The sequence below is a fragment of the Hydra vulgaris genome, chromosome 01 (genome assembly GCF_038396675.1).
Source record: "Hydra vulgaris chromosome 01, alternate assembly HydraT2T_AEP".
Taxonomy (NCBI): Eukaryota; Metazoa; Cnidaria; class Hydrozoa; order Anthoathecata; family Hydridae; genus Hydra; species Hydra vulgaris.
In genome coordinates, this window is record NC_088920.1 from 39,150,098 (window position 1) to 39,175,000 (window position 24,903).

A 24,903-nucleotide genomic window follows, 5' to 3' on the forward strand; every position below is an offset into this window, starting at 1 on the left:
TGTTGAATGTATAGACTTTTTATCTCTTCACATTACCACTATTTTGTTCTAATGCAGAAACATAGGGCTATGAATGAATGAAGAAACAAGATTTGAAGTTAAAATACTACAATAACATAATCCAATTATTTACTAATATGTTTTCAGTCAGTGAAGTTGCAAAGAAATTAACGTTACCAAAAAAAAAATAGCATGTATAATATGGGTTAGCACCAGGGTTGGACAGGGGTGACTAAAGGTTTCCTGGTAGGCTGAGGCTGTGGACATGCGGATACCAACTTCTGCTTTTACTTTACATTGTAAAAAAAATGTTTTTGAAATTCCGTCATATTGTAATAGTAATGTATATAAGATGTTATAACAGTGTAATTTTATGACGTGTCATGTGTAGCATAAAACTTGTGGAAGGTGTGTAGAAATAGTAAAGGAAAAAACCGCTGCCATTAAAATGGCAAAAGCCATGTTCCCGTGAGAAAATAAAACTTTGACAACAAGACGTATTTTTAGAAATATCCTTTGTTGACTGGTTTAGTTATTATTTATTTATTTATTAGTTAATATTATATTTTATTACAAATTACACAACACTAAGCAGGAAAAAAATAAGCTTAAGTTTGAAAAAATGCAAATATTTGTGTTTTTAAATTTAAGATTATTGTTTTCCTGTTTTGTGTTGTGTAATTTGTTACTATTTACTACTACATACTTTTTACTTCAATGAGGTATACATTCACTTACAACTTTTAACTTATATATTCTGTCAGGTAAATAAATTACCAGTAGTAATTTTAACAAATGTGTAATAAATGGAACAGAAAATTCTGTAGAGGTGCAGAAAAACAAGGAGAATGCAACAAAATAATATTAGTTAATGAAGCAAAAAAATGTCCTAAAATTGATGAGATGTTTAAACAATAATATGTATGTATCAATTTCTCTTGTTTTGTCATACTATACTTTTTTTATTATATTTATTTTAACTGTGTTATTACAAAAATGTACAATACATTTTAAGTTTATTAGTTATATGCATGTAATAATATAATTATGTTTGTAAATTATTGATGTCCTGTAAATATTAAAAGAAAAATGTATTAAAAAATAGGGTGATATAATATAATGAGGCCAGTATCTAATGATTTTTCTGGCCCGTGTTTTATAGCTAGTTCAACCCAGGTTAGAGACTAAAAATATCCTGTATAGCATATAAAGAATTTTTGTTTTAAAACTATTAAATGTTATGTTATATGAAAAGCCTGAACAAAGTCAAAATTGTCAAGTTGATTATATCGTTAGGTTTCAGAATATTCTAGAAAACCAGGTAAATGTGCAATATTTGAATTTAGCTGTTGTGCAGCGCATATTCTAAAGTGTTTCGATAAAGAAATAAATAGTTTGCTTTATCAAAAATGGCAAAAGTAATTATGGATAGGCTTTATACGAGTTGTAGATTTTTCAAAAAGTTTTTCATAAACCAAAGTGTGACTTAAATTCTTTTAGTTTGCATAGGGAGTTTGCAATTAATACACAGACCTTTTGGATTTGAATCTTATTCTACATCATGCAATTTGAATAATTTCTTATTAAAGCATTACAGATATTGATAGAACAGAAGAAATAGCTATAAAAGTCAAATTGATATCCATTAAGTTTTTGCGACTAAAAGGATGAAAGACCAAATTGTTGCAAGTTGTTTATTTGAAATATGTAACAACATTGTAAAATTAAGTTATTTTGGGGAAAAAATTAACATAGTCAATGGGTTTTTCTAAAAAGAGTTTTTTTCATATTCAAAAAGCATTAAATGACTTGCTGAATGTTTTCAACATAAGAAGTTTTTAATTATGTTACCAGTTTGTTCAAAACCTACTTGACTTTATCAGACTGATCAACCAATGATTCTAATCATAAATCTTGTGGTACATACATGTATCATTATATTCATGTATCTTAAGGAATTGATCACAATTAATATGTAAGAAGTAATATAACCAATGTAATAAACTTTATTTATTAAACTATCAATAATTCAAAGCTGCAAAAAAAAAAAAAGTTTTTTTTTCTCAAAAGAGATTTGCAAACAGTTTAACTTTAAGAGATTTAACAGTTTCAGCTTTTTGTTAGTTTATTTTTATTTTTTTAATAAAAAGAAAGATAAAATACAAAGTCATTAATTATAGTCTGTTTTCTTGATGTTTACCATAAAAAGTAATTTGAAATATTGTCAATTAGTCTGATAAACTGATAAGATGGTTGGTTTGAATGATTAATAATGTGTGTATAATAGGCCAGGTAAATAAAAAAAAGCAATTGCTTTTACTAAGTAATTGATCAGCTTTACATAAATAAAAACTTTAGCAAATTTTGCTCAAATTTTTATTGATGTAAAGCTGAACAATTACTCTAAAAATGCTGAGTAAATGCAATTGCTTTTTTAATTCACCCAGCCTAATAAATATACTTTTAACTGAATTTAAAAACTATTTGAAATGTTTTTTTTTGATTTCTAGTGTTTTTTATTTTTATATTTTTAAAATGTAATATGGATTATTTATTTATTATTAAAAGTAACAAATAAATTCTTATATTAAAATTTTATTTTTATTTTTTTTATTTCAGTGTTTCTTACCATCTTCTGGAAAAACCGAAGCTGAAAATGTGGATTTACTTTTTTTTGAGGAGACTCTTAAGTAAGAACTGAAACATTTTTTAAAAACAAAATAATAATATTTGCTGATAAATTTTTCTGACAATGTGCTGGAGAGAAAAAATGTAATTTTACTAATATTTTATTTGTTGCATTTATTTTAAAAATTTACCAATATTAAAGTTTAATGTATTTTATATTTTTAAAGTTAATTATAAAAAAATGGCAAAAAAATTAGTAAAAATAGTTTTAACTAATGGCATTTTATCAGAAATTTCATGTTTCTAAACTAAAGCATTACAATTAAATGTTTTAAAATGTTTAGTGTTAACTTATAACTGTGGTAGTGGTGTAGTGGTAGAGCTCCTTGTAAGTGAGAAGTACCGAGTTTGATCCCATCATGACCCTGGTAGTCTGATTCTAAGCTTATTTTTCTGTGCAGGAGTTTAATTTTTAAGGTTTGCGTTTTCGAGCTATAGGATTGTGAGATAGCAATAGTTAAATAAAAATAAAGAAGTCTTTTGTTTTCAAAATGTTAGATTTTTTTAGCATTGGCTTTTTTAAATGAAATTATTAGATGTCAAGACTGGCACCAAATTCTTTTGCATTTAAAATACACAAATGTTTTCATACTTTGAATGTTTCAGTGTTCAGGCCAAAATTGTATTAAATCTATTAAAATAGCAGAAAAAGAAAAAGTTTGAATATTTTGGTTGGATCATTTCATTTAAACTCCTAGTGTAAAAGCATTTTTTTTCATTTTAGTTTTTGAATACCTTTGGTTTCTTGGTATTCTATTTTAACCCGATACAGCATAATTTTTTTTTTCTTATGAAAAAAATATTTTTTCAAAAAGTTATCCAAAATGTATCCAACGCGTTCTAAAAGACGCACATGTGCAAATAGTAGAACACTAATAAATAGTAACAACAACGTGTTCTAAAAGACGCACATGTGCAAATAGTAGAACACTAATAAGTAATAAAACAATTTACGTTTTAAACAATAGTTTATATAGTTTATAGTTTAAATAGATAAATTAGGGATTTTACCCCAAATACTAAAGATTTGAACCCAAATACTTTTACAATTTAACGTGATGGTGAAAAATAAGTTGCATATTTGAAATCAAAATGAGAAATGCTTTACAAAAAAAAAATTGTTTGTTGGGCACCAGAGAAAAAAAAATTATGTTGTTGTTCTGTGTAATTAAAATCCTTTGAAAGGTGTTAAGTATCTTGGTGTATTAATTGACAGCAATCTTTCATGGAGCTTTCACATTAATGAGCATTCCAACCACTCCAGCATTAGTAAAGTTTGCTCATCTTTTTTTTTCTTTTTTTTTTTTGTGTGAGTTTAAATAGAAACTTGTCTCCTTCCATTACAAATTTTTTTCAAAGGAAGTAGGCTAGTACATTCATTTTATACTAGATATAATAATATATATATATAATGGAAAATAAACATACCAACTTAACTCAAAAGTATGGAATTCTGCTGTCTACTAGTGCATTTGTGAATGGAACAGGAGCCTTGTATGCATTTTGAATGAGTTCAAAGAAGTACAACTTAAAATACCTTTTCTTCATCTTAAACAAAATCAAATTTAAAAAATAATTTAATCAAATTTAAAAAAATTATTTTATTTTTCATATCTTTAGTACTACAATTATTATCATACTTTTTTGTTTGTTTATATGTCTATGTGTTTATTGTTACTAATATTATATTCAAAAATTGATGTCGCTCCTTTGATCAGACTCTGTAGGGTGACACCATCCTTATGAACTTATTATTGTTGTTTAAATTATTTAAATAAATTAAATAAATTATTATTGTTAATAATATTAGGTTTATAACTATCATTATAATATTATTATTAATATTTAATTTTTTTTGTTAATCGTTAATATTGTAAACATACTTATTATTACTATAATTATAATTTATATTAATTTTGTTATCTTATGTTTTTATTATTATAATGTCTTATTTCATTAATTTATATTATCATTAATAATACTATTGTAAAAATGATTCATGAAAAAAATGTTGTTGTTGTTGTTTTTGGATTTGAATGTGAAAATTTCAGTAAGTAATTTTCGCATTCGAATCATGATGAAGATGATGAAGCAGGCTCAGATGATACTTAAAATGTTTGAGCAATTTGTTATTTTGATTGATCTACTTTGCTAATATCAAGTGGAAACAAACCAGTGTTTTGAAATCCAACGATTATTTGTGTTTGCGTAAATGCATCACCGAGCTAAAAAGTTTTGCTTACAGTTGAATTAAACTTTCTTTTGTTGTTGAAATTTGTAGCTACATAAAATTTTGTAAGTAATTTGGGCCATACTCGTTTAATTCACAATATACACCTTTATCTATCAGGTGAAGTATGTTAAACTACTCAATTAACATAGATAAAACTAATTACCTGGAATAAATTTGATTTTCTGTATGAATACTTTAGTGACCCATTAAGTAAATTGTTTCTCTTCCATCCAACCTGACTTGGATGTTGTAAATGTAGTGTTTGGCAGTCCCCCTACACAACAGTCTTTGTACAGACATGATAATAATTTGTAAACTACGAATGGTGGCCTGAAAATCCAATTTCGTCCAAATTCCACAAATTGCACGTGTTATTGTTGATATTTGCTTCAAGAAATTGTTTTTGAAGTGTGTTGAAATAACTTGTTATTTTATCCTCGGTACAAGAAGAAGCTCTGAGAGACAAAATATTGCCTGCTAACCTCATGCTTAATTTATGACTCCATTGTTTCCTGAAACCTTGATATCATTCTTGTCCTGGTATACTGTTCATAACTTTTTTCTGGAACTAGCAAATTCAATTTTAAAAAGAAAATCTTGATCTTCATAAAATTTTTTACAAAACTAGTTTTGGGAGTTTTGAAGTTGATTTTTTTTTTTTTTAAAAACCTTATTTAATGAGGGTGAGGATTTTAAAGTTTGCCAAGACAAAAATAAATTTTTTAAAACAATTTTTACACCTTTAGATAGAGCACAAAATTCTCTACTATACAATGCTTCACAATTTCTAAAGATTTTTTTGTTTTGGCTTTCAATAAATGCAAAAGAACAAAATCGTTAAACAGTTCACTTTTTTTGTTTTGTTTATTCTTACCCCAGTTTACTCTAACTATACAAATAAGTTTAAACTACTTGGCCTATTGTGTTGCTTTAATATTAGTAAACAAAGGACAAAATAGTTCTTTAATTAAAACATAATATATATATATATATATATTTATATATATATATATGTATATATATATATATATATATATATGTGTGTGTGTATATATATATATATATATATATATATATATATATATATATATATATATATATATATATATATATATATATATATATATATATATATATATGTATGTATATTTATATGAGTTTGAAATTGGATTTTTTATATCTATTGTGTGACTGTTAAAAGTTTTTGTTAAATCCTACTCATAACTATTCTCTATAGCTGTTGGTAACAATTTTCAACAAATGAGTAAACCAGCTTTCCATAATAATTCATTTTTTTTATCAGTAAAAAATCAATGGGTCTAAAAGACCTTGCCTTTTTTAGTTAAACTTCCATTCTAATCCAATGAAACACTTTTTTATTTGATGATTTAATCATTTAAGTTTCTTTTTAAAACTATTTTTATTTCTAAAACTGTGTTTTAGAAATAAAAATAGTTACTTTTGATTAATGTTTAAAAAATGAACTGAAAATTCAAATATATTTGTTATCCACTTTTTTTATGAGAACAACTCTCTTGTTAAAAATAAACTTTTTATTATTTATAACAACAAGAGAGTTGAGTTTAAATTGTAAGAAATATTGTAAGAAATATTAAGGTATTTTCTGACGCTAAAGTTCATAATTTTCGGATGAAAATTATGAACCTTTTGTATTTTAATTTAGAAGTTATATTCTAAAGATTTTTCAAAAATCTTTAAATATCACAAAGAATTTCTCTGATAATTTTATCTCTTATACACAAGTCTGATTTTATTACCTCTCAAGCATATAGCAAAATTATTTCCTATGATCATCAGGCTATGGTTTTATAGGTTAGAATAAAGTTCTAACCTACAAAACTAAAGCATAATGAACATAGTCTAAAAGACTTTACAAGCTCAGGAACAGAATCATTTGATGCAGTAATCAGACTTGGATAACTATTTATCCTGGCAGTCACTATAGAACTCTGGTCAATTTAGATGTAATATCAATTGTATTATTTATTGGTGCCACAAGCTTTATATTGTGAACCTGAGAATGTTTTTGAAATTGTTAAACCATTTTTTTCTTACTGTATTATTAAAGTCATTGTTAATGGACTACACTTATTCATTTTCAGTAACTTCTAGGCTACCACAAAGTTCTTTTTCTTGTCCTGTTTTTATTCACATCTATATTTATAATCTTCCTGATAGCTATATCTTTTCTCTTTTAGATGTCTAAAAAAGAGTTGTAAATTATTTATATCTGCTTTAGCTACCAAACTTGAGCATCTCTCTTATCATCCTAATACTGCATCTCTTTCTCTACAACTACTACCATTGATACTTCTCGAATAAGCTTTTATCTCCATCAATCAAAACTAAATCATGCATCCCCTTCTGGTTCAAAAAACTTTAATTCATCTTTTTTTTTTCAAACATCAATGTTTAGGAATTCTCTCCCACTTGATTTCCTAACTCATACAATAACTTACTGTTTTTTAAGTTTTGCATCAACTGTTTTTTAAGTCTTGTGTCAATTGTTTCTTAAGTCTTGCATCAACTGTTATTTAAGAAGATCTATTATACCTGTTTGTATTGTGTTTTTTTTTTAGTTATTAAGTATATTTTTTTATAATTAATTTAGATTAAAAGTTTAAGTTTTTTGTTTTAAAGTAAATATTTTTCAGAAAGTATTATATAATAAAATTTGTTTATATATTTTTAATTATTGTTTAAATTTATTTTGTAGTAAAGTTTTTGAAGGAAGTTCAAACTTCAAACATGGAGATCCTTTGAAACATGCATATTTAAAACTACAAAGTGAGTACAAAATATAATGTTAATATAAAATCTCTATTACTTAGGAAATTTAACTTATAATTTTTAAACAAATTTATATATATATTTATAATTTTAACAAGATTTTGTTATCAATTTTTTTACTATTAGGTGGTTTGTTGACTCCAAAAGTAGTAGAACTGCAAAAGAAATGTTTAAAACTTAAAGAGAGAAATTATAAGGTATCTTCTGGTTAATATAGAGATTTAAAAATACAGTTAATTCAATATATTAATTTAAATAGTGTAGGATGGGGTAATATTTGTCTAAGGGGTAATGTGGGTCTAATCAACACTTATCAGTTTACTAATAATAACGATAACAATAATAATAATAAAAATAATAAGTTACTTGTTTTTATAAACACAGTAGCTATATACACAAAGTTAGACAGTTACAAACAGTTAAACAACTCATAAAGCATAACAACTAACAGTGACATAAAACAATTATTTAAAAAAAAACAAGAAAAATAATAATTCCAATGATAATGATAATTATAATAGAAATAACAATTACAAAAAAGATTAAAAATAAGAAAAAAATATTTAGCATTAAAAGAAGTAATACTATCAAAAAATCAAAACTGACAAAAAACATAACAAAGATAAAATTTAAAAAAAAAAGAAAAGCCTAAAAAAAATATATATATATATATAATTTTACATTTTTACATGCATACACAAACATACATATTGACTTCTAAATTTGAATATGGTATATTCAATATATTTAAACTTTTGATCAAGTAATTTAAATATAATACTCAATGACTTCAGTCATATTTTTCTATAAGTTTGTATATTTCATTGAAAAAAGATAAAAATATAATTTAGACCCAAATTACCCTGCTAAACAGGGTAATGTGGGTCTATAGAATACAACTCAAATTAGTGCTCCTTAGAAAACTTTAAAAATTATATATAAACTTTTTTTGATGTAATTTACTAAAAATGATGTCTTATCATGATTGTAAGATTCTCTTTAAAAAATAAATTGTTTTGCTGTATATATATATTTTACTCAATTTCAGAAGTAGCTAAAAAAAAGGCTTCAGATTACCCCACCCTATCTTAAAAAAAGGTTTAAATTATATATATAATTTAAATATTTTATTAAATAAACATATATAATTAAATAAACCTAAATTAAAAGAGAGAATTATAAATTGATGATGGTTTATTATTTTTTCTTAATAATATGAATTTTTTTATAGCTAAATCAAAAAGAATACTACAAAAATTTATTAGAAGAAATAATACTATCAAGACAGGTATATTTTAAATAATACATTATGTTTTAAATAATACAGACAGTATGTAAGCAATTTATATACTAAAGAATGAGAAGAAGAATTCAAACTTTTTTAGCTAAATAGATCTAAAGTAAAAAATGTTTTGTAAAAAATTACGAAAAAAATTATGTAAAAGTTGTAAAAAAAGTTAATAAAGTATGTTTAATTTTTATTTTTAATTTATTTCATTATTAAATTATTTTAATTTTTAATATATTTTATTATTATTTTTAATTTTTTTATATTAAAATTAAAAAAATTTTTAAAACATTTAAAAATAAACTAGAAATAAATAACAAATAAATTAAGATTGATGGTTGTGTAAACACAAATATTTGTTTAAGGCAGAAAAGATAAGTCACGGATATTTATAAATATGTAGGGTAGAGCGGGGCTAGTTAAGCAATATTTACTAAATCTAATAGATCTCATGAACAATGCGTCGGATTTACATAATTTTTTCACTATTTGAAGGATAATTTGACCTGCTAAAAATTTGTTAAGAAAAAAGTATATTTTTTGGTTTTTTTAAAAGATATTGTTTAAAGTTTGCAGAACTGCTCAACCTGCTCAGCAGGGTAAGTTGAGCAATAACAGCAGGGTAAGTTGAGCAATAATGTAAATAAAGTTGAGCAATCAACAAATAAATCATTATGCATGATACAAAACTTGGGTGATTATTATTTTATACACTTTAATGAAGTAAGAGAAGAGAAAAACTTAAATAAGAAAGAAAGTTTCCTAAAAAATAAAAATATTATTTTATACAACTATCTTGAACTTTAAAGCCCAATTTAAAAATTACTAATTTAAGAAATATATATAAATAATGTACCGTTAAATTATTTTTTATCAAAGTTGTTTCTTTGTGTTTGAAAGTTCAGTTTTATTTATTTTTTTCAAAGCTGCTCACCCTACCCCTACTAGACAGGTGACACATTAGAATATTAACACCTAAGTGATGGCGGATAAAAATTTATAAGCATCTAAAAGAAAAAAAGAAAAAAAAAAATTTTTTTATACATCTTTGGTCCAAAATAGAAAAAGTGCCTGTGTCTCTTGCTCAACAGCTTTCCAACAATCTTTTGTTGCATTGTGTTAACATTCTAATTCCCTAACTTTCATCTATTAGATGTTTTGTCATGTGATGTGTAGTTTTTGAGATATTTTAATCGCCCAACTTGTCCCTATGCTCAACTAGCCCTACCCTATTTATGACTATATTTCAGATATAAGTTATTTCATCTAATGTTAAATTACATGAGTTACATGTGTTACACTATGGTTTGTAATGTGATAGTGGTGTAGTGGTTATGTACTAGTTTTGTTAACATCAAGTACTGAGTACAATAGTGGTGTAGTTAACAATCTCCACCATATCTCTCAATAGTCTCTTTGACTGTAGTGACATGTTGTCCTTGGTAAAAACTGTAAAAATAATTATAAAAAAAAAATTATAAATAATAGAACTAAGTAATGTAAATAATAATAGATAATGAATGTGAATAATTTGAAATATAATTAAATAAAATAATTTAAAATTTGAAAAATGCCATTATGCTGAAAAATAAAGTAAAGAATTGTTTCAACCTTTTTGTTTTAGCAAATCTATGAATTTTATAGAAATTTTTTAGGGTGTAAAATGTTTAATATTTATTTCAAAGATATGCAAGTAAATGTATTTACATAGCATAAAACAAAGAAAAACAATATGAATCTGTATCTAATGATTTTTTTTTTCTGGCCAACTGTGGAGTGTGGACTTGCAAAACCAGATAATTCACTTTTTTTTTATTCTATTTTTTCTTAAATAATGTCCTCCACTTTTATAAAACGTTTTTAAAAAAGAATGTTGATTGGATAAAATTTTTGTCTTATTTTTCATCGACAATAATTTTTTTTATCTGGTTTTGCACAGACAGAATAATTTAAGGCAATTAAAGTGTTATTAAAATAGTTGCTTTTAAATTTAATTTTTATTTGTAAAGATGTAGGAATATTAGCATTACAAAACAACATTGCCAAGTCTTTTTTTAAAAAAAAGTGAATTATCTGGCTTTGCAAGTCCACTCCTCAACTGTAGATAGCACATTGAAAGTTCCAATAAAAAGTTTTCTGTATATTGTCAGACTAAAATGCTCACATTGGTCTATTGTGCACATGATTTTGTTATCTGTAAATAGTTAAAGTGTGAAAGACTTCTTTACTATTAAAATGCAAAAATATTCCTTTGACTCTTTGAACAATTTTTTCAACATTTTGTTTAAGGTACAAAAATATTTAGCAGTATAAATATCATATGAAGAGTCTTTAGTTTAGCTAATACTAAACCATTATATAGAAATAGCTTTCAGATATTAAAATCTGTAAAAAATTTATAAAAAAAAAGGAAAACTAAAATTTTTATTTTAAAAATAATTTTTCAAATTTACAATTGTATAAATAGGTAAAAGGAATTTAATAAATATCAAAGGCAGATTATAATAAACCTGCTCCATTATATATTTTAATTTAAATAGTTATTGAAATAATTTATTTTCAAAGAGCTAATCTAATTTCAACATTGGTATGTTGAAATTAGATTAGCTATATTATATATTGATATTCCTCCTTTCAAATTATAGAGTTTTAAATAACTTTAATTGATCCTAAAAACTATGAGGTTTTTGAAAAAGTTTTTTTATATGTTTTTTGTTTTATTTGTGTCTATAGCGGCTGTTAGGAAGAGCATATGCTGGAAAACCACCTTTAAAAAGGTAATATTTTTTTATTAATTTTATAATTTCTTGTTTGTAGTTATACAAGTCATATATACTGCTGTCTTGTAGAAGGCGTCCTAGGCAAAGACTTAAGGGGTAAACAGATTCTATCTGTTGACCAACCTTCTTCATTTATAAGGCTGGCCCAGATGTATTTATTATACATTGTTTCCAGTTTAGGATGTTAAATACTGGATCTTCTTCACTCAATGTATGGGTTTTCTTGTGTCTCTGCTTTTATGACTAAGCAACTCATTCTATTATCTCCTAATGAGAAAACAACTCTAATACTCAGTTTTATGGTTCTGAGGCTGGCTGGTAGTCAGGTTTCCCGAACTCCATAGAGTAGCTCTCAGAGAGGCTGATTCCATCAACAGCTGTAAAATATCAGAGTACTAACAGTGCCATGTTGCACATAGATGGTGTCCCTGTTTCTACATTTAGTGTGCATTGTCCAGGCCACATCTGGAGCCCTTTGTTATGACTTAGGGTTTATTAATAGTCATGAGGCAATCGCTTGGGCTATTAAATAGTGAACTGAGTACTATCTGTACTTTGAGTCAAGTTCAAGCAAATTTAAAAATGACTAGTTCCAAAAACTATAAAAAGCAAAAAATCATCGCCATCACCAAGTTTTCCAAATCTATCATTTGCTAATATTCATGGTCATGAAGAAATTTTTTTTTTTTTAATTTTACTTCTGTTGAGTCTTATCTCTTGCAAAGTTCACCAGACCTACTTGCTCTTTGTGAGACTAATTTAAGTTAAGCTGTCTCATCTTGTGATCTTAGTGTTGATGATTATCTTTCATTAATTCGTAAAGACTCCAATAGTCACATGCTTGGCCTGGACATTTATATTCTTAAGAATTCACCTATTTGTCGGGAAACTAGGTTTGAATCCACAGACTATTCTTTTATGTGCTTTTGTTTAGCACCACTTTACTCTATCGCCTTTCTCTTTGTTTCATATCGCTCTCCTTCATCTTAAGACTGCACTCTTTTCAATTTTATTTCTGATCAAATTGACCAAGCCCTCTCTCTTTATCTATCAGCCAATATCGTTGCTGTTGGTGACTTGAATGCTCATCACACCGAATGACTTGGCTCTAGTATCTGTGACTCTGCAGGCATAAAGACCCACAACTTTTGCCTTTCTCAATCTCTAACTTAAATAGTCAACTTTCCAACTTGCTTTCCAGACAACCTGAATCATTTACCTTCTTTACTCGACCTATGTCTTGTTTCTGATCTTAGTCAGTGCTCAGTTTCTCCACATTCACCCTTAGGTGCTTCTGATTACAGTTTGATCTCTCTAAAACTATTATCTCATTCTTCTTCATCATCAGAATCCTCCTGTCATCATACCTCTTACAACTACCTTAAAGCTGACTGGGATTCTTTCCGTGATTTTCTTTGTGATTGCCCCTGGGTAGAAATCTTTCGTCTTCCAGCTGAAAAATGTGCATCCTACATAACTCCTTGGATTCAGGCTGGCATGGAAACTTTTATTCCCTCTCGACAATTTCAAGTCAAGCCTCACTCTTCTCCTTGGTTTACCTCACATTATGCTGCTGCAATTTCCAATCGAAACTATTACCTCCATATCTATCAGCAAAACAATTCTCCAAAAAACAGACGTTTACTATAGCTAGAAACCAATGTAAAAAGTTTTGTCTAATGTTGAAGCCCACTATTCTCAGGTCACAAAATATTGTATTTCATCTAAAAATTTAGGCTCTTGTGACTTCTGGAGAACCTTTAACAGTATCTAGATTTTGTCACCTTACCTAAAGACAAAGCTGAATTGCTTGCTAAGAACTTTTCATCGATATCATTTCTTGATTCCACTAGTTGCATTCTACCTGATATAGCCAACAAACAGGTTGATCCATTGGTTGACATTTGTATCACTCCAGCTTCTGTATCTAAAGTAATTTCCTTCTTAGACTCTAATTTCCTTCTTAGACTCTTCTACAGCTTGTGGTCCGGACAATATACCTGTTGTAGTCTTGCAGAAGTGTTCTTTGGAGCTGTCGCCTATACTTTCAAAACTATTTAACAAGTGCTTATCAGAGTCTTGTTTTCCGGCAAGGTGAAAAGCACCTGTTATCCCTATTTTCAAAAGCTCTGGAGAGCGATCTGACTTGTCTAACTATCATCCCATTAGTCCTCTTCCTATCATAAGCACGGTTTTTGAATCTTTAACTAACAAACACTTTATCTTTCATCTTGAATCAAATAACTTACTTTCTGATCATCAATATGGATTTCAATCTTCTCGTTCTACAGCTCATTTGTTAACAGATAGGTTTATTATGCATTAAATAGAGTTAAGGCTATCGCTCTTGACATTTCTAAAGCTTTTAATAAAGTTTGGCATGCTGGTCTTCTCCATAAGCTTTCTTCTTACGGTGTATCTGGTAACAACTTTAAGATTATTGAGTTCTTCCTTTCCAATCATAGTATAAAAAATGTCCTCGATGGACAGCACTCTTTTTCATATCCTGTAAATTTAGGGGTTCCTCAAGGTTCTATGCTTGGCCCTATACTCTTTTTAATTTACATTGACAATCTTTCAGATATTCTCACATCTGAGATGGTATTGTTTGCTGATGATACTACCATTTAGTTCTTGTCATGATAAGAAGCCAACACTCTCTGATTGCTTGGAGAGGGCATTTGAGCTTGAAAAGGATTTCAATTCTGCTACAGCATAGGGTTCACAGTGGCTGGTGAATTTCAATACAGATAAAACTCAATTTTTTTCAGCTTATCGTTATTGTAATAATCTAGATCTTCCTAAATTTATAAAAAGTAATGTACTCGATGGGTCATCTACCCTTCATCATCTAGGATTAGCTCTTCTTTTCTTACTTGGAAACCATATATCAAATCAATTGCAAAATTAGCATCTGCTAAGGTTGCATCTATTAATCATGCTTGCCACATTCTTACTCTGGATTCTGTTTTTTATCACTATAAATCTCAAATCTGTCCTTGTATAGAATACTGTTGCCATATCTGGGGCGGATCTTCAAATGATGCCCTTTTTCTTTTAGACAAGGTGCAAAAATGCATTGCAGGTCTTGTGATGAAGCGGGAGCGATTGCTCAGGACACGTGAAACATGCCCATAAACGAGCTTCCAGGCGTGACCGAACAGCGCTCGCTAGTTTTGTTACAATAGTAAAAATTGCGCTTGTCTGAAGAGCTTGCGAGGGAGAATTTTATAAAATGATTTTATAAAAAATATTTTTTTAAATTTTTTTCCTGAAGTCAAAATATGTTTAAACAATAGAGTTTGTATATTGTTAAATAAAGAAGTTATATTTGTAATAAAGTACGTCATGCATAGTTCATGCGTGACATATTTCTATTTTAATTTATGCAGTGTAAGTTCTAATTAAAAATGATTTGTTTCTTTTATTTGAAAGCTACTTAGGTTGATAGAGAAGTTCATAGAGCTTCATCTATAAAGATACAATGAGACAGGAATAATTAAATATTTATATATCATTTTAAACTGTGTTTAATTATGAACATTTTAAGTACTTTTTGAAATATTTTGAATGTTTGTTAAAAAAGTTATTTAAATTTTATTGTATATGTTTAAAAGAAAAAATTTTAAAATGGTAAAATTTGAATATTGAGCATATATTAAAACCTGTGCTCTACTTGGAGTTTCAGCTCAAGCCATAACCAATAAACTGGTTTTAGTTCATGGTGACCAAGCTCCGGAATATAGTACAGTTGCCAAGTGGGCTAATTTATTTAAAGATGGTAAAGACAGTCTCGAAGATGATCCTTGCTCAAGACACCCTCAAACCTTGAATACAGCTGAGAATATTGAATGTGTGCGAGCCATTATTGAAGAAAATCTGCATGCAACACATGATATAAGTGAAGCCCTGACATCGATTAATCGTTTTACAATTAACAAAATCATTCACAACGCGCTTAAAAAAAAAAATTAACATTACTTCAGATACCCCATGAGTTAACCGATGAAAATTGCAAGAATAGAGTTGAGGTATGTAAGAAAAATTTAGCCCTTTTCAGAAACGGCCTATATCATACAGGGGAGTCATGGTTTTATTTAAAATAAATAAGCAAAGACCTAAAACAGGCACTCAAAATTTCAAATTTCTCCATGATAACGCTTGACCTCATGTGACTCAAACCATCACAAATTGTCTAAACCAAGCTGGAAATACAATAATTCGCCACCCACCATACTCAGCAGACTTAGCTCCATCCGATTATTGGCTATTCAACTTGATAAAAAAAAGTCTAAATGATGATACTGACGTCGAAACTCAAAAAACTCGCATAACGAAGCTACTTCAAAGTATATCCAAAGAAGAGTATAAAAAAATGTTTGACAAATGGCTTGAAAGGATGGAACTTTGCATAGTTAATGATGAACATTATTTTGAACATTTAATAAAATAAAATGAAAAAAAACTCTTTTTTTTTTTTTTATTGGGAGTTCTACAAACTTTCCTAAAGACCTAAGTAAATCCAGCATTTTTTTTTTTTTAAATTCCAGTTGAACTTTATCATATTACCCACTTAATCATACCCTAGTTAAGTCTAACCATTTGCTAACTCATATAGTTTTTTAGTGTCCTTTGACAAAAAATTTCGCTTAACTAGAACTTTTACTTTGAATTGCATAAAAGTCCATGTAATAAAATATCAAATCTTCAATGAAATGCAACACTTCAATAAAAATTCCAAACTTTAATGTTAATAAATTAAATATTTAGCGTGATATTTCTAAGTCTAGCATATTATTTATAAATATCTTATAAGTAAATGTCTAGCTTAAAAAGTTTATCGAATTAAAACTTCATTTAAACCTTCAATTTAATGCAGGTTTGATCACATTCACATTCGTGCAGGTTCAATCATAATTAATTACTATTATATTTAAAATTCAAAAACATAAAGAGGTTGGAATATCAAATATTTTTTGTCAAAAACAAGTTAATAAACTAAATAATTAAATAGCGCATTCAGTATAAATTAGAATGCAGTTTTCTGTTTTGTACAAACAATGAATGAAAAGTTATGAAGTCATTACTACTAACAGATTGAATGGAATGTTTTCTATATTCAAAATGTTTCGTCCCAATTAGAATAGAAAATTTAAATTGAAAAATTAAAATTTTATTGAATTTTAAAAAATAAAAAGTTTTAATCTACAAGATTTTGTAATAATGTAAAATTCTTTTGCTTTATTATTTTTTAATTTTTCACACATCTTTTGTAAATAAAAGAAATATTCTTAATCTTTTTATTTTTAATTTTTAACTAATATTTATAACTAATATATAATTTAATTAGTTTATTTTAAATTAAATGAAAAACGTTTCTGTTGTTTAGAATGTTGGCAATCAAGCATGTTAATTTAACTCCAATAGGAAACGTTATATAGTCAACTTTTAGTAAATTGCAATATTTCATTGTTTTTATTTAATATCAAAGCTGCAGTAACATATTTTTTCCGGCAGATAAACAAATGCATTAACTAAAAAACCAATGCTTTTTTGTCTGATTTCCCGGACTTCAGATGAAAAGAATTTGTCTTTAAACAAAAAATCGTCCACCCTTTCCTTGTACGCACTGGTATGCTTTTGAGTGACCCCCTCCCCATACTTGCGTATGTAATTTATGGATGGCCCCATGGCAACCAATTTCCAACTCTTAATATCGCTCTCGAAGACTTGATGCCGAGCGCGCATAATTGCTTAATAACTAGCGTCTCTTGTGTCATCTATGAAAGTTCATTCCCGTTACTCGTCATTTAATTAGGTCTCATCCTTTTACTGTGACTGTACCTAAGCTCCCCAAAAATTCTTTCTTGTCTAGTTTTTTCCCTCAAACATCAGTTTAGCTGGACAATGTTCGATGTCCGACAGTTAAATTGAGCCCTGATACATATATATATATATATATATATATATATATATATATATATATATATATATATATATATATATATATATATATATATATATATATACATATATATATATATATATACATATATATATATATATATATATACATATATATATATATATACATATATATATATATATATATATATATATATATATATATATATATATATATATATATATATATATATATATATATTTATAGAAAAAACTTTTTATGGAACTCTTAGTTTCATGCCTGTCATCAGCTATTGTGTGTAGTAATAAATCATCAATGATGTAGCAATCATCAGCTATCGTGTGTAGTAATTTATTAAATTATTACAACTGTGTTAATAATAATAATGATTTATTTACAATTTTATATCTATTATATGTATTTATGATTTTTCTGTACTACACAGGATAGCTGATGACAGGCATATCATCATCTATCGTATGTAATAATAAATCATCAATGATGTAGCAATCATCAGCTATCGTGTGTAGTAATTTATTAAATTATTACAACTGTGTTAATAATAATAGTGATTTATTTACAATTTTATATCTATTATATGTATTTATGATTTTTCTGTATTTATTCTTAATTTAGACATCCTAGTGATATTTTTGCAATGGTTAAACAACGTGCAAAAAAAAAGTATAAAAGGTTAGTTTTATTTTTCACAAGTGTGAAATGACCAAGTAGTACTTACTATTATTTAAGCTATCATGTTAAGTTTTTTCAATTGATATTTTTTTTGTTTAAAAATAATAGTTTTAAATAATAATTTTAAATATAGTTCTTAATAATTGATGTAAACAAAATTATTTTTTAATGTTCATCATCGCTATTTTAATGTCTATCAAATCAAACAATATGTATCAGAAACTAAATTGGATTCAAAAAAATATTCTTTATTTTGTCTTTGTGTTAATGTTGTGTTAATTTGGATTTAATATTTGTACACATAATATTTTCTCCATATTTAAGTATTTATAAGTAACTATGAATGCGTGTTTAAATAATATATCTGATGTCTCACTGAAATAGCCTGCATGTCTCACTGAAATAGCCTTTAGTACATACATCAACTATCTTTGGATGGGGCAGCATTCTTTTCTTTCTTCATTCTTTGTTTTTTTCTTCTTATTATGAAAATGCAATATAAATTAATGTAATAGTTATATATATATATCAACCCTACAAGTTAAAAAAAATGACCTCAAAAAGTTAGAAGTTGGCATTAGGTTGGCAAAAAAAATTTGACACAAAGGGGTTACCATAAAACATAGACACAAGGTTGGCAATTTTTTGCTGATCTTAAACACTTTAAGGTTGACAGTTAGGTCAGAATTGCTGAATGCTGACCCTAGTTCTATTGATGTATATATACATATGTATATATATACAACCCTCGAAATTAGGGTTGGCATTCTGCAATGCCAACCTAAAAGTGTTTGAGGCCAACAAAAAATTGCCGACCTCATTTCTATGTTTTATGGTAAGACTTTAGTAACAAGTTTCTTTTGCTGACCTGATGCCAATCTCTCAATGATTGAGGTCAGCAAATTAATGCCAACCTTATTTTTACTAATTCGGAGGGTTGATATATATATATATATATATATATATATATATATATATATATGTATGTATATATATATATATATATGTATATATATATATATATATATATATATATATATATATATATATATATATATATATATATATATATATATATATATATATATATATATATATATATATATACACACACACACACACAACCCTCAGAATGAGGAAAAATGAGGTCAGCAATAAATTGCCGACCTTAATCATTGAGAATTGGCATCAGATCAGCAAACGAAATTTGTTACAAAAGTCTTACCATAAAACATAGAAATGAGGTCGGCAATTTTTTGTCGGCCTCAAACACTTTTAGTTTTTTGTTAATGTATTCTACAATTGAAGAGTGGTCTTGCAAAACCAAATAATTCACTTTTTTTTCATTCTGAGTGGCAAAAAATATTTTCCTGTAAATGGAATAGCTAAAAATTTAAAAATTAAAAGCTAAACAATAGATATCATTTTAAAAATGTTTAAAACAAAAATTTGAAAATTGTGCTCTTTTGATCTTATTTTTATTACAAAATGAAAAAATGTTTTATCTGGTTTTGCATGCCAATTATTTTTTTTTATCTGGTTTTGATCAAAAAATTATTTCTAACTGGTCTTCAAAAAAGCTTTATAAAGTTCACTTGACTAGTGACAATTTTAAAAAATCAATATAATTGTGTAAAACGCCTCTCTACAATAGAAAATAATTGATTTTAATGTTTGATACTTTTATAAGATTGATGAAGTTAAAACTCAATTGTAACTGTTTAAATATGGCATTTGTGATTTTAGTGAATTTTTTTGTATATGATTGTATATGATATATGTATTTTTCTTAAATAACATCCTCCATTTTTATAAAACGTTTTTAAAAAAGAATGTTGATTTGATAAAATTTTTGTCTAATTTTGCATCAACAATAATTTTTTTTTTATCTGGTTTTGCACAGACAGAATAATTTAAGGCAAGTAAAATGTTATTAAAATGCTGCTTTTAAATTTAATTTTTATTTATAAAGATGTAGGAATATTAGTACTACAAAAAACATTGCTAAGTCTTTTTTTTTATTTAAATTGAATTATATGGTTTTGCAAGTCTACTCAAATAGAGTGGTCAATGTTTTTAAAGAACAGAGCGATAATAAATTAAATTAGTAAAAACACTTATCTGATTATTTATTTGACAGGTTGTTTCTTCTTATGTAGGTTTATATATATATATATATATATATATATATATATATATATATATATATATATATATATATATTTATATATATATATATATATATATATATATACATATATATATATATATATACATAAATAAAAAAACACTAAACAATCAATGGTTGAATCACCCGCACAAACTTTGTACACAGTATCTATATGCTTTTTATAGAATAAAGCAAACAAAGTGCTTTTATAGAAGCAAACAAAGTCATTCTTTGCCAGCCACCAAACTTGTGCTTTAATCCCCAATATGTTGCACCCAGTTGCCGATTATCATTGAGGCAAATGAGGCCATGACCTCAGGCCCCACAATTTAAGGGGCCCTAAAAAAAAAAGAAAAAGAAAATTTTTGAACACATTATTTTCTTTATACAATTTTTCTGCAACCTTCAAAAACAAAAGCCTTATTGTCTAATTATACGAATTTATTACCTTACAAGGTTATCACTTCTCAAGGAAGCCATACAAAAGAAAAAAAAATTTAAACTTCTAAAATTTAAAGCTCAAAAATAATCTGGCATTAGCATTTTCTCTTGTGATTTAATTCATTCAAAGGAAGTGTGTAAGTATTTTATTTAGGTAATTACAAAATTTTTTTGAAGTAAAGCATTACTATCATACAATGAGTATTATTTTACATTTAAAATTTGTTTGAAACGTTGTTTGATGTACTTTTGTGTAACAGGTAAAATTAGGTTTGACAGTATTTGGTTTTAGTTAGTATTTCTTTTTATTGCACGTTTTAGGTGGCTAAATAATGTCTGGTTTCAGTCGAACTTATAAAAGCGGTGCTGCAAAGCGAAAAAAAGCTTCAGAAAAAAGTAAAAGAGAAGAAAATATATTAAAGAAGTAAAACTTGATACTTTTTTCATTAAGTCAAGAATAATGGATAATGCAGTTCCATTAGTAGAATTGCAGTCTCATTTAGAAGCAAACAAAAACATAGATACTTTGTTACATACAAATGTTATGTTTGCTCTCAAGCAAATTTATAATCAAACCGACAAAGAACATTAGGACACATATCAAACCAATATAGGATTGTGGAAAAGTGTTTCTAAAGATGTGCAAGAGTACTTCATCAGGAAAGAAAGTGCTGAAAGTCAAAACATAACTGATAATTTTGAAAAATCAAAACAGGTATATGATAATCCAAATCGGATTCGTTATTGTTCATCTGCATTATTCACACGGATACATCCTCTAACTAATGAAAAATCCAACCGCACCTGCTTTGTTATTCCCCAACAAATGGAAAGATATACTGTTTTATTTGTAAGCTTTTCTCATCTGCTCAAACAGATTTATGTCATGGGTTCAATGGTTTGAAGAATGCCAAACGCACCATTGAAATGCATGAGAAGAGTCCATGCCACTTAGCAGCAACTCTGACTTATAGCAATCGCTATTGGCTGAAAGGGTTGATATCATTTGTGAAGGAGTTAAGAGCCAAATGAATTTCTGGAGATCAGTTTTAGAGCGCTGTTAGATGTTATTAAGTTTTTAGCTGCAAGGAGTTTGCTGTTTCAAGGTCATGTAGAAAAGTTTGGTTCACATGAAAATGGTAATTACATGGATATTTTATAGGTAGTGGCAAAGTATGATCCATTTTTAGCAATGCATATAGAAAAAAAAGGAAACGCAGGGCGGGGGAATGTTGTACTTTTTATGGACTATTTGTGAAGAACTTATTGCTTTAATGGGTCAAGCAGTGCTAACTTATATAGTTAATGAAATGAAGGAAGCAAAATATTACTGTGTTTCAATTGACTCAACGCCTGATATATCACATGTTGACCAATTGTCTGTTACAGTTTGGTATGTAAATGAAACAGTGCCTATAGAAAGGTTCCTAACATCTATTAATTTACAAATCCATACTGGTCAAGAATTAGCAAGAGTACTGCTGTCTTATTTAGATGATAATGGTATAGATATCGATAACTGTCATGGTCAGACCTATGACAATGCCTCAAATATGTCTGGTCGATATAGTGGAGTTCAAGCAAATATTCATATGGTGAATCCACTTGCTATATTTATACCGTGTTTTGCACATTCATTAAATTTAGTAGGAAGCAGTGCTGTTGATTGTTGTCCAGCTGCTGTGAAATATTTTGATTTTGTTCAAAATGTATACACGTTTTTCAGCGAATCAACACATCGCTGACATATTCTTCTTGTCAATTTGAATAAACACGTACCTGTACCAAAGCAGCTTTCTAATACACGTTGGTCCAGTCATGCTAATGCAACACAAGCACTTTCAAGGGGCTACAAGGACTTTTGTAGGCAGGAAGCTGTTGGTTTATTAAATCGGTTTAATATGCTAGAAACTGGAATTTTAACTGCGCTTTGGGATACAATTCTTCAGAGAATGAGCAAAACTTGCAAGCTTCTGCAGAGTTCAACACTGGGTGTAAATACAGCTGCATTCCTTGAAAGATTTTGTAGAATCACTCCACACCGAATTCAGCCTATTTGAGGAGGAAGGCATGATGTTAAGTAAAATAAAGATTTATAACGAAGATAGTAACAGAAAGAAGAAAAGGAAAATTCAGTTCAATGAAGGATTAGTCTAGGATGAATGCTCTGGGGACTCGGGTCAGACCAAATTCAGAAGAAACGCATTTCTCCCTGTTCTCGACAAACTTATCAGTGCCCTAATTCAATGTGCAGATGCGTATTCTGCTGTTTGTGGCAAATTTGGTTTTTAGACCAATATAACTTAACTAACTTATCTCCTGACACAATAAAGGAACAATGTGAAAGTGTCAGGGTTGCTTACAGTGAAGACATTGAAATAAGTTTAAAGGATGAAATGGTTTATTTTTCCGCCTATTTAAAAATTCAATTTGGCAAATTTGCAGAACAGTATAAGGATGAAGATCACAGTAAAGAGTTATTAATTTACAAGTTGATAATAGACCATGGACTGAAGGAAAGCATTTCCCAATGTCGAAATTACATTTCGTATTTATTTGAGTCTGATGGTGTCCAATTGTACAGAAGAAAGAAGTTTTTCTAAACTGAGTAGAATTAAGAATAAACTGAGATCAACAATGGCACATAATAGATTAAATAATCTGTCACTGATGTCAATTGAGTGTGAAATTTTGAATGAAATATATTTCAATGAAGTGGTAGAATCATTTGCTATAAAGAAAACGAGAAAAATGATGTCAAAGGAAACCTAAGAACTAATTTAATTTTGGAATTCTCTATAATATTGTAGTCTAAAATAAACGATACACCATGGATAAAAATAACGACAAATATAGCAACTTCCAGGTATTAAACTAATTTACTTTATATGGGCCCCGCAGAATTATTGGCCTCAGCCCCTTGTGTGCTTAATCTGCCACTGGTTGCACCTACTGTTAAGCAATATCTAGCAACTATGGTTCAGATTGCAATCAAACTCTAGGAAATTGCTATATATATATAAACTCCATCAAAAATAAAAAATGATAAAGTACTAAAAGCAGGAACGCGACTTTCTTAACGCGACATATTTTTATATATATATATTTTTTTTTTTAGCTTTTCTTTTGGCTTTTCTCACATCTGCTAGCTTTTGAGTTTTAGAAAAGGTTGATAAAAATTAATAAAACATGTTTTATGCTTTGACTTGTTTATTACTTATATTTTCATGTTATTTTTTGAATTAATGTACAAAAAGTACATTTGTGTAAAAAAATTAAAAGTACAAGTGCACACATGCTAATAAAAAAGTAGAAGATACTATTAAAATGTTTTAAAAATTCTGTGGCAAAAAAAAAAGTAAAAAGCATATACAAATATAAAAAAAGCTTATACACTATATAAATCCTCACTCCACCACTAACATCAGCAGTATTTATCTTCCTACATTAGAGCGGATCAATAATTGTCCAATATAAGGGGCTGGAAATTGTCCAATATGAATATTTATATTTGCAATGAACTATATAATGCATATAATGCCAACCATATTCTTCCAATAGCTATAGTTCAGGCTTGGTTGGGAAGCGGGAGCGATCACTCTTGAATAATGACCATGGAAATAATATTTAGTTGTGATAAACTGGCCAGATTTTTTAGTCATTTTGAGAACATTTCAAAAAACAAAACAAAAAAGCGCAAAAAATATTATTAGACCGATGAGAGACAATAACAAAAAAAAACTAAGAGAAGAAAATGGCTTTTAACGCCAAAAAACTTAAAGTAAAATAAATTGCGTTTAGACAAATAATTTCGAAACATCGCTCTTCTATAATTTTTTTATAAAATTAAGCAACATTTTTTATATAAAGTAA

At 27.4% G+C, this 24,903-nt stretch overlaps 1 protein-coding gene across 1 annotated transcript in view; it reads left to right on the top strand.

The window, feature by feature from the left end:
• Positions 1–24,903, top strand: part of LOC100212099 (nuclear factor related to kappa-B-binding protein) — a 56,854-nt gene that overhangs the window by 7,211 nt on the left and 24,740 nt on the right. Inside the window, exons 3-8 of the mRNA XM_065788134.1 lie at positions 2,620–2,690; positions 7,659–7,729; positions 7,859–7,929; positions 8,964–9,020; positions 11,754–11,797; positions 18,363–18,419. Coding sequence (XP_065644206.1) covers positions 2,620–2,690; positions 7,659–7,729; positions 7,859–7,929; positions 8,964–9,020; positions 11,754–11,797; positions 18,363–18,419 — 371 coding nt within the window. The remainder of the gene's footprint in view (positions 1–2,619; positions 2,691–7,658; positions 7,730–7,858; positions 7,930–8,963; positions 9,021–11,753; positions 11,798–18,362; positions 18,420–24,903) is intronic.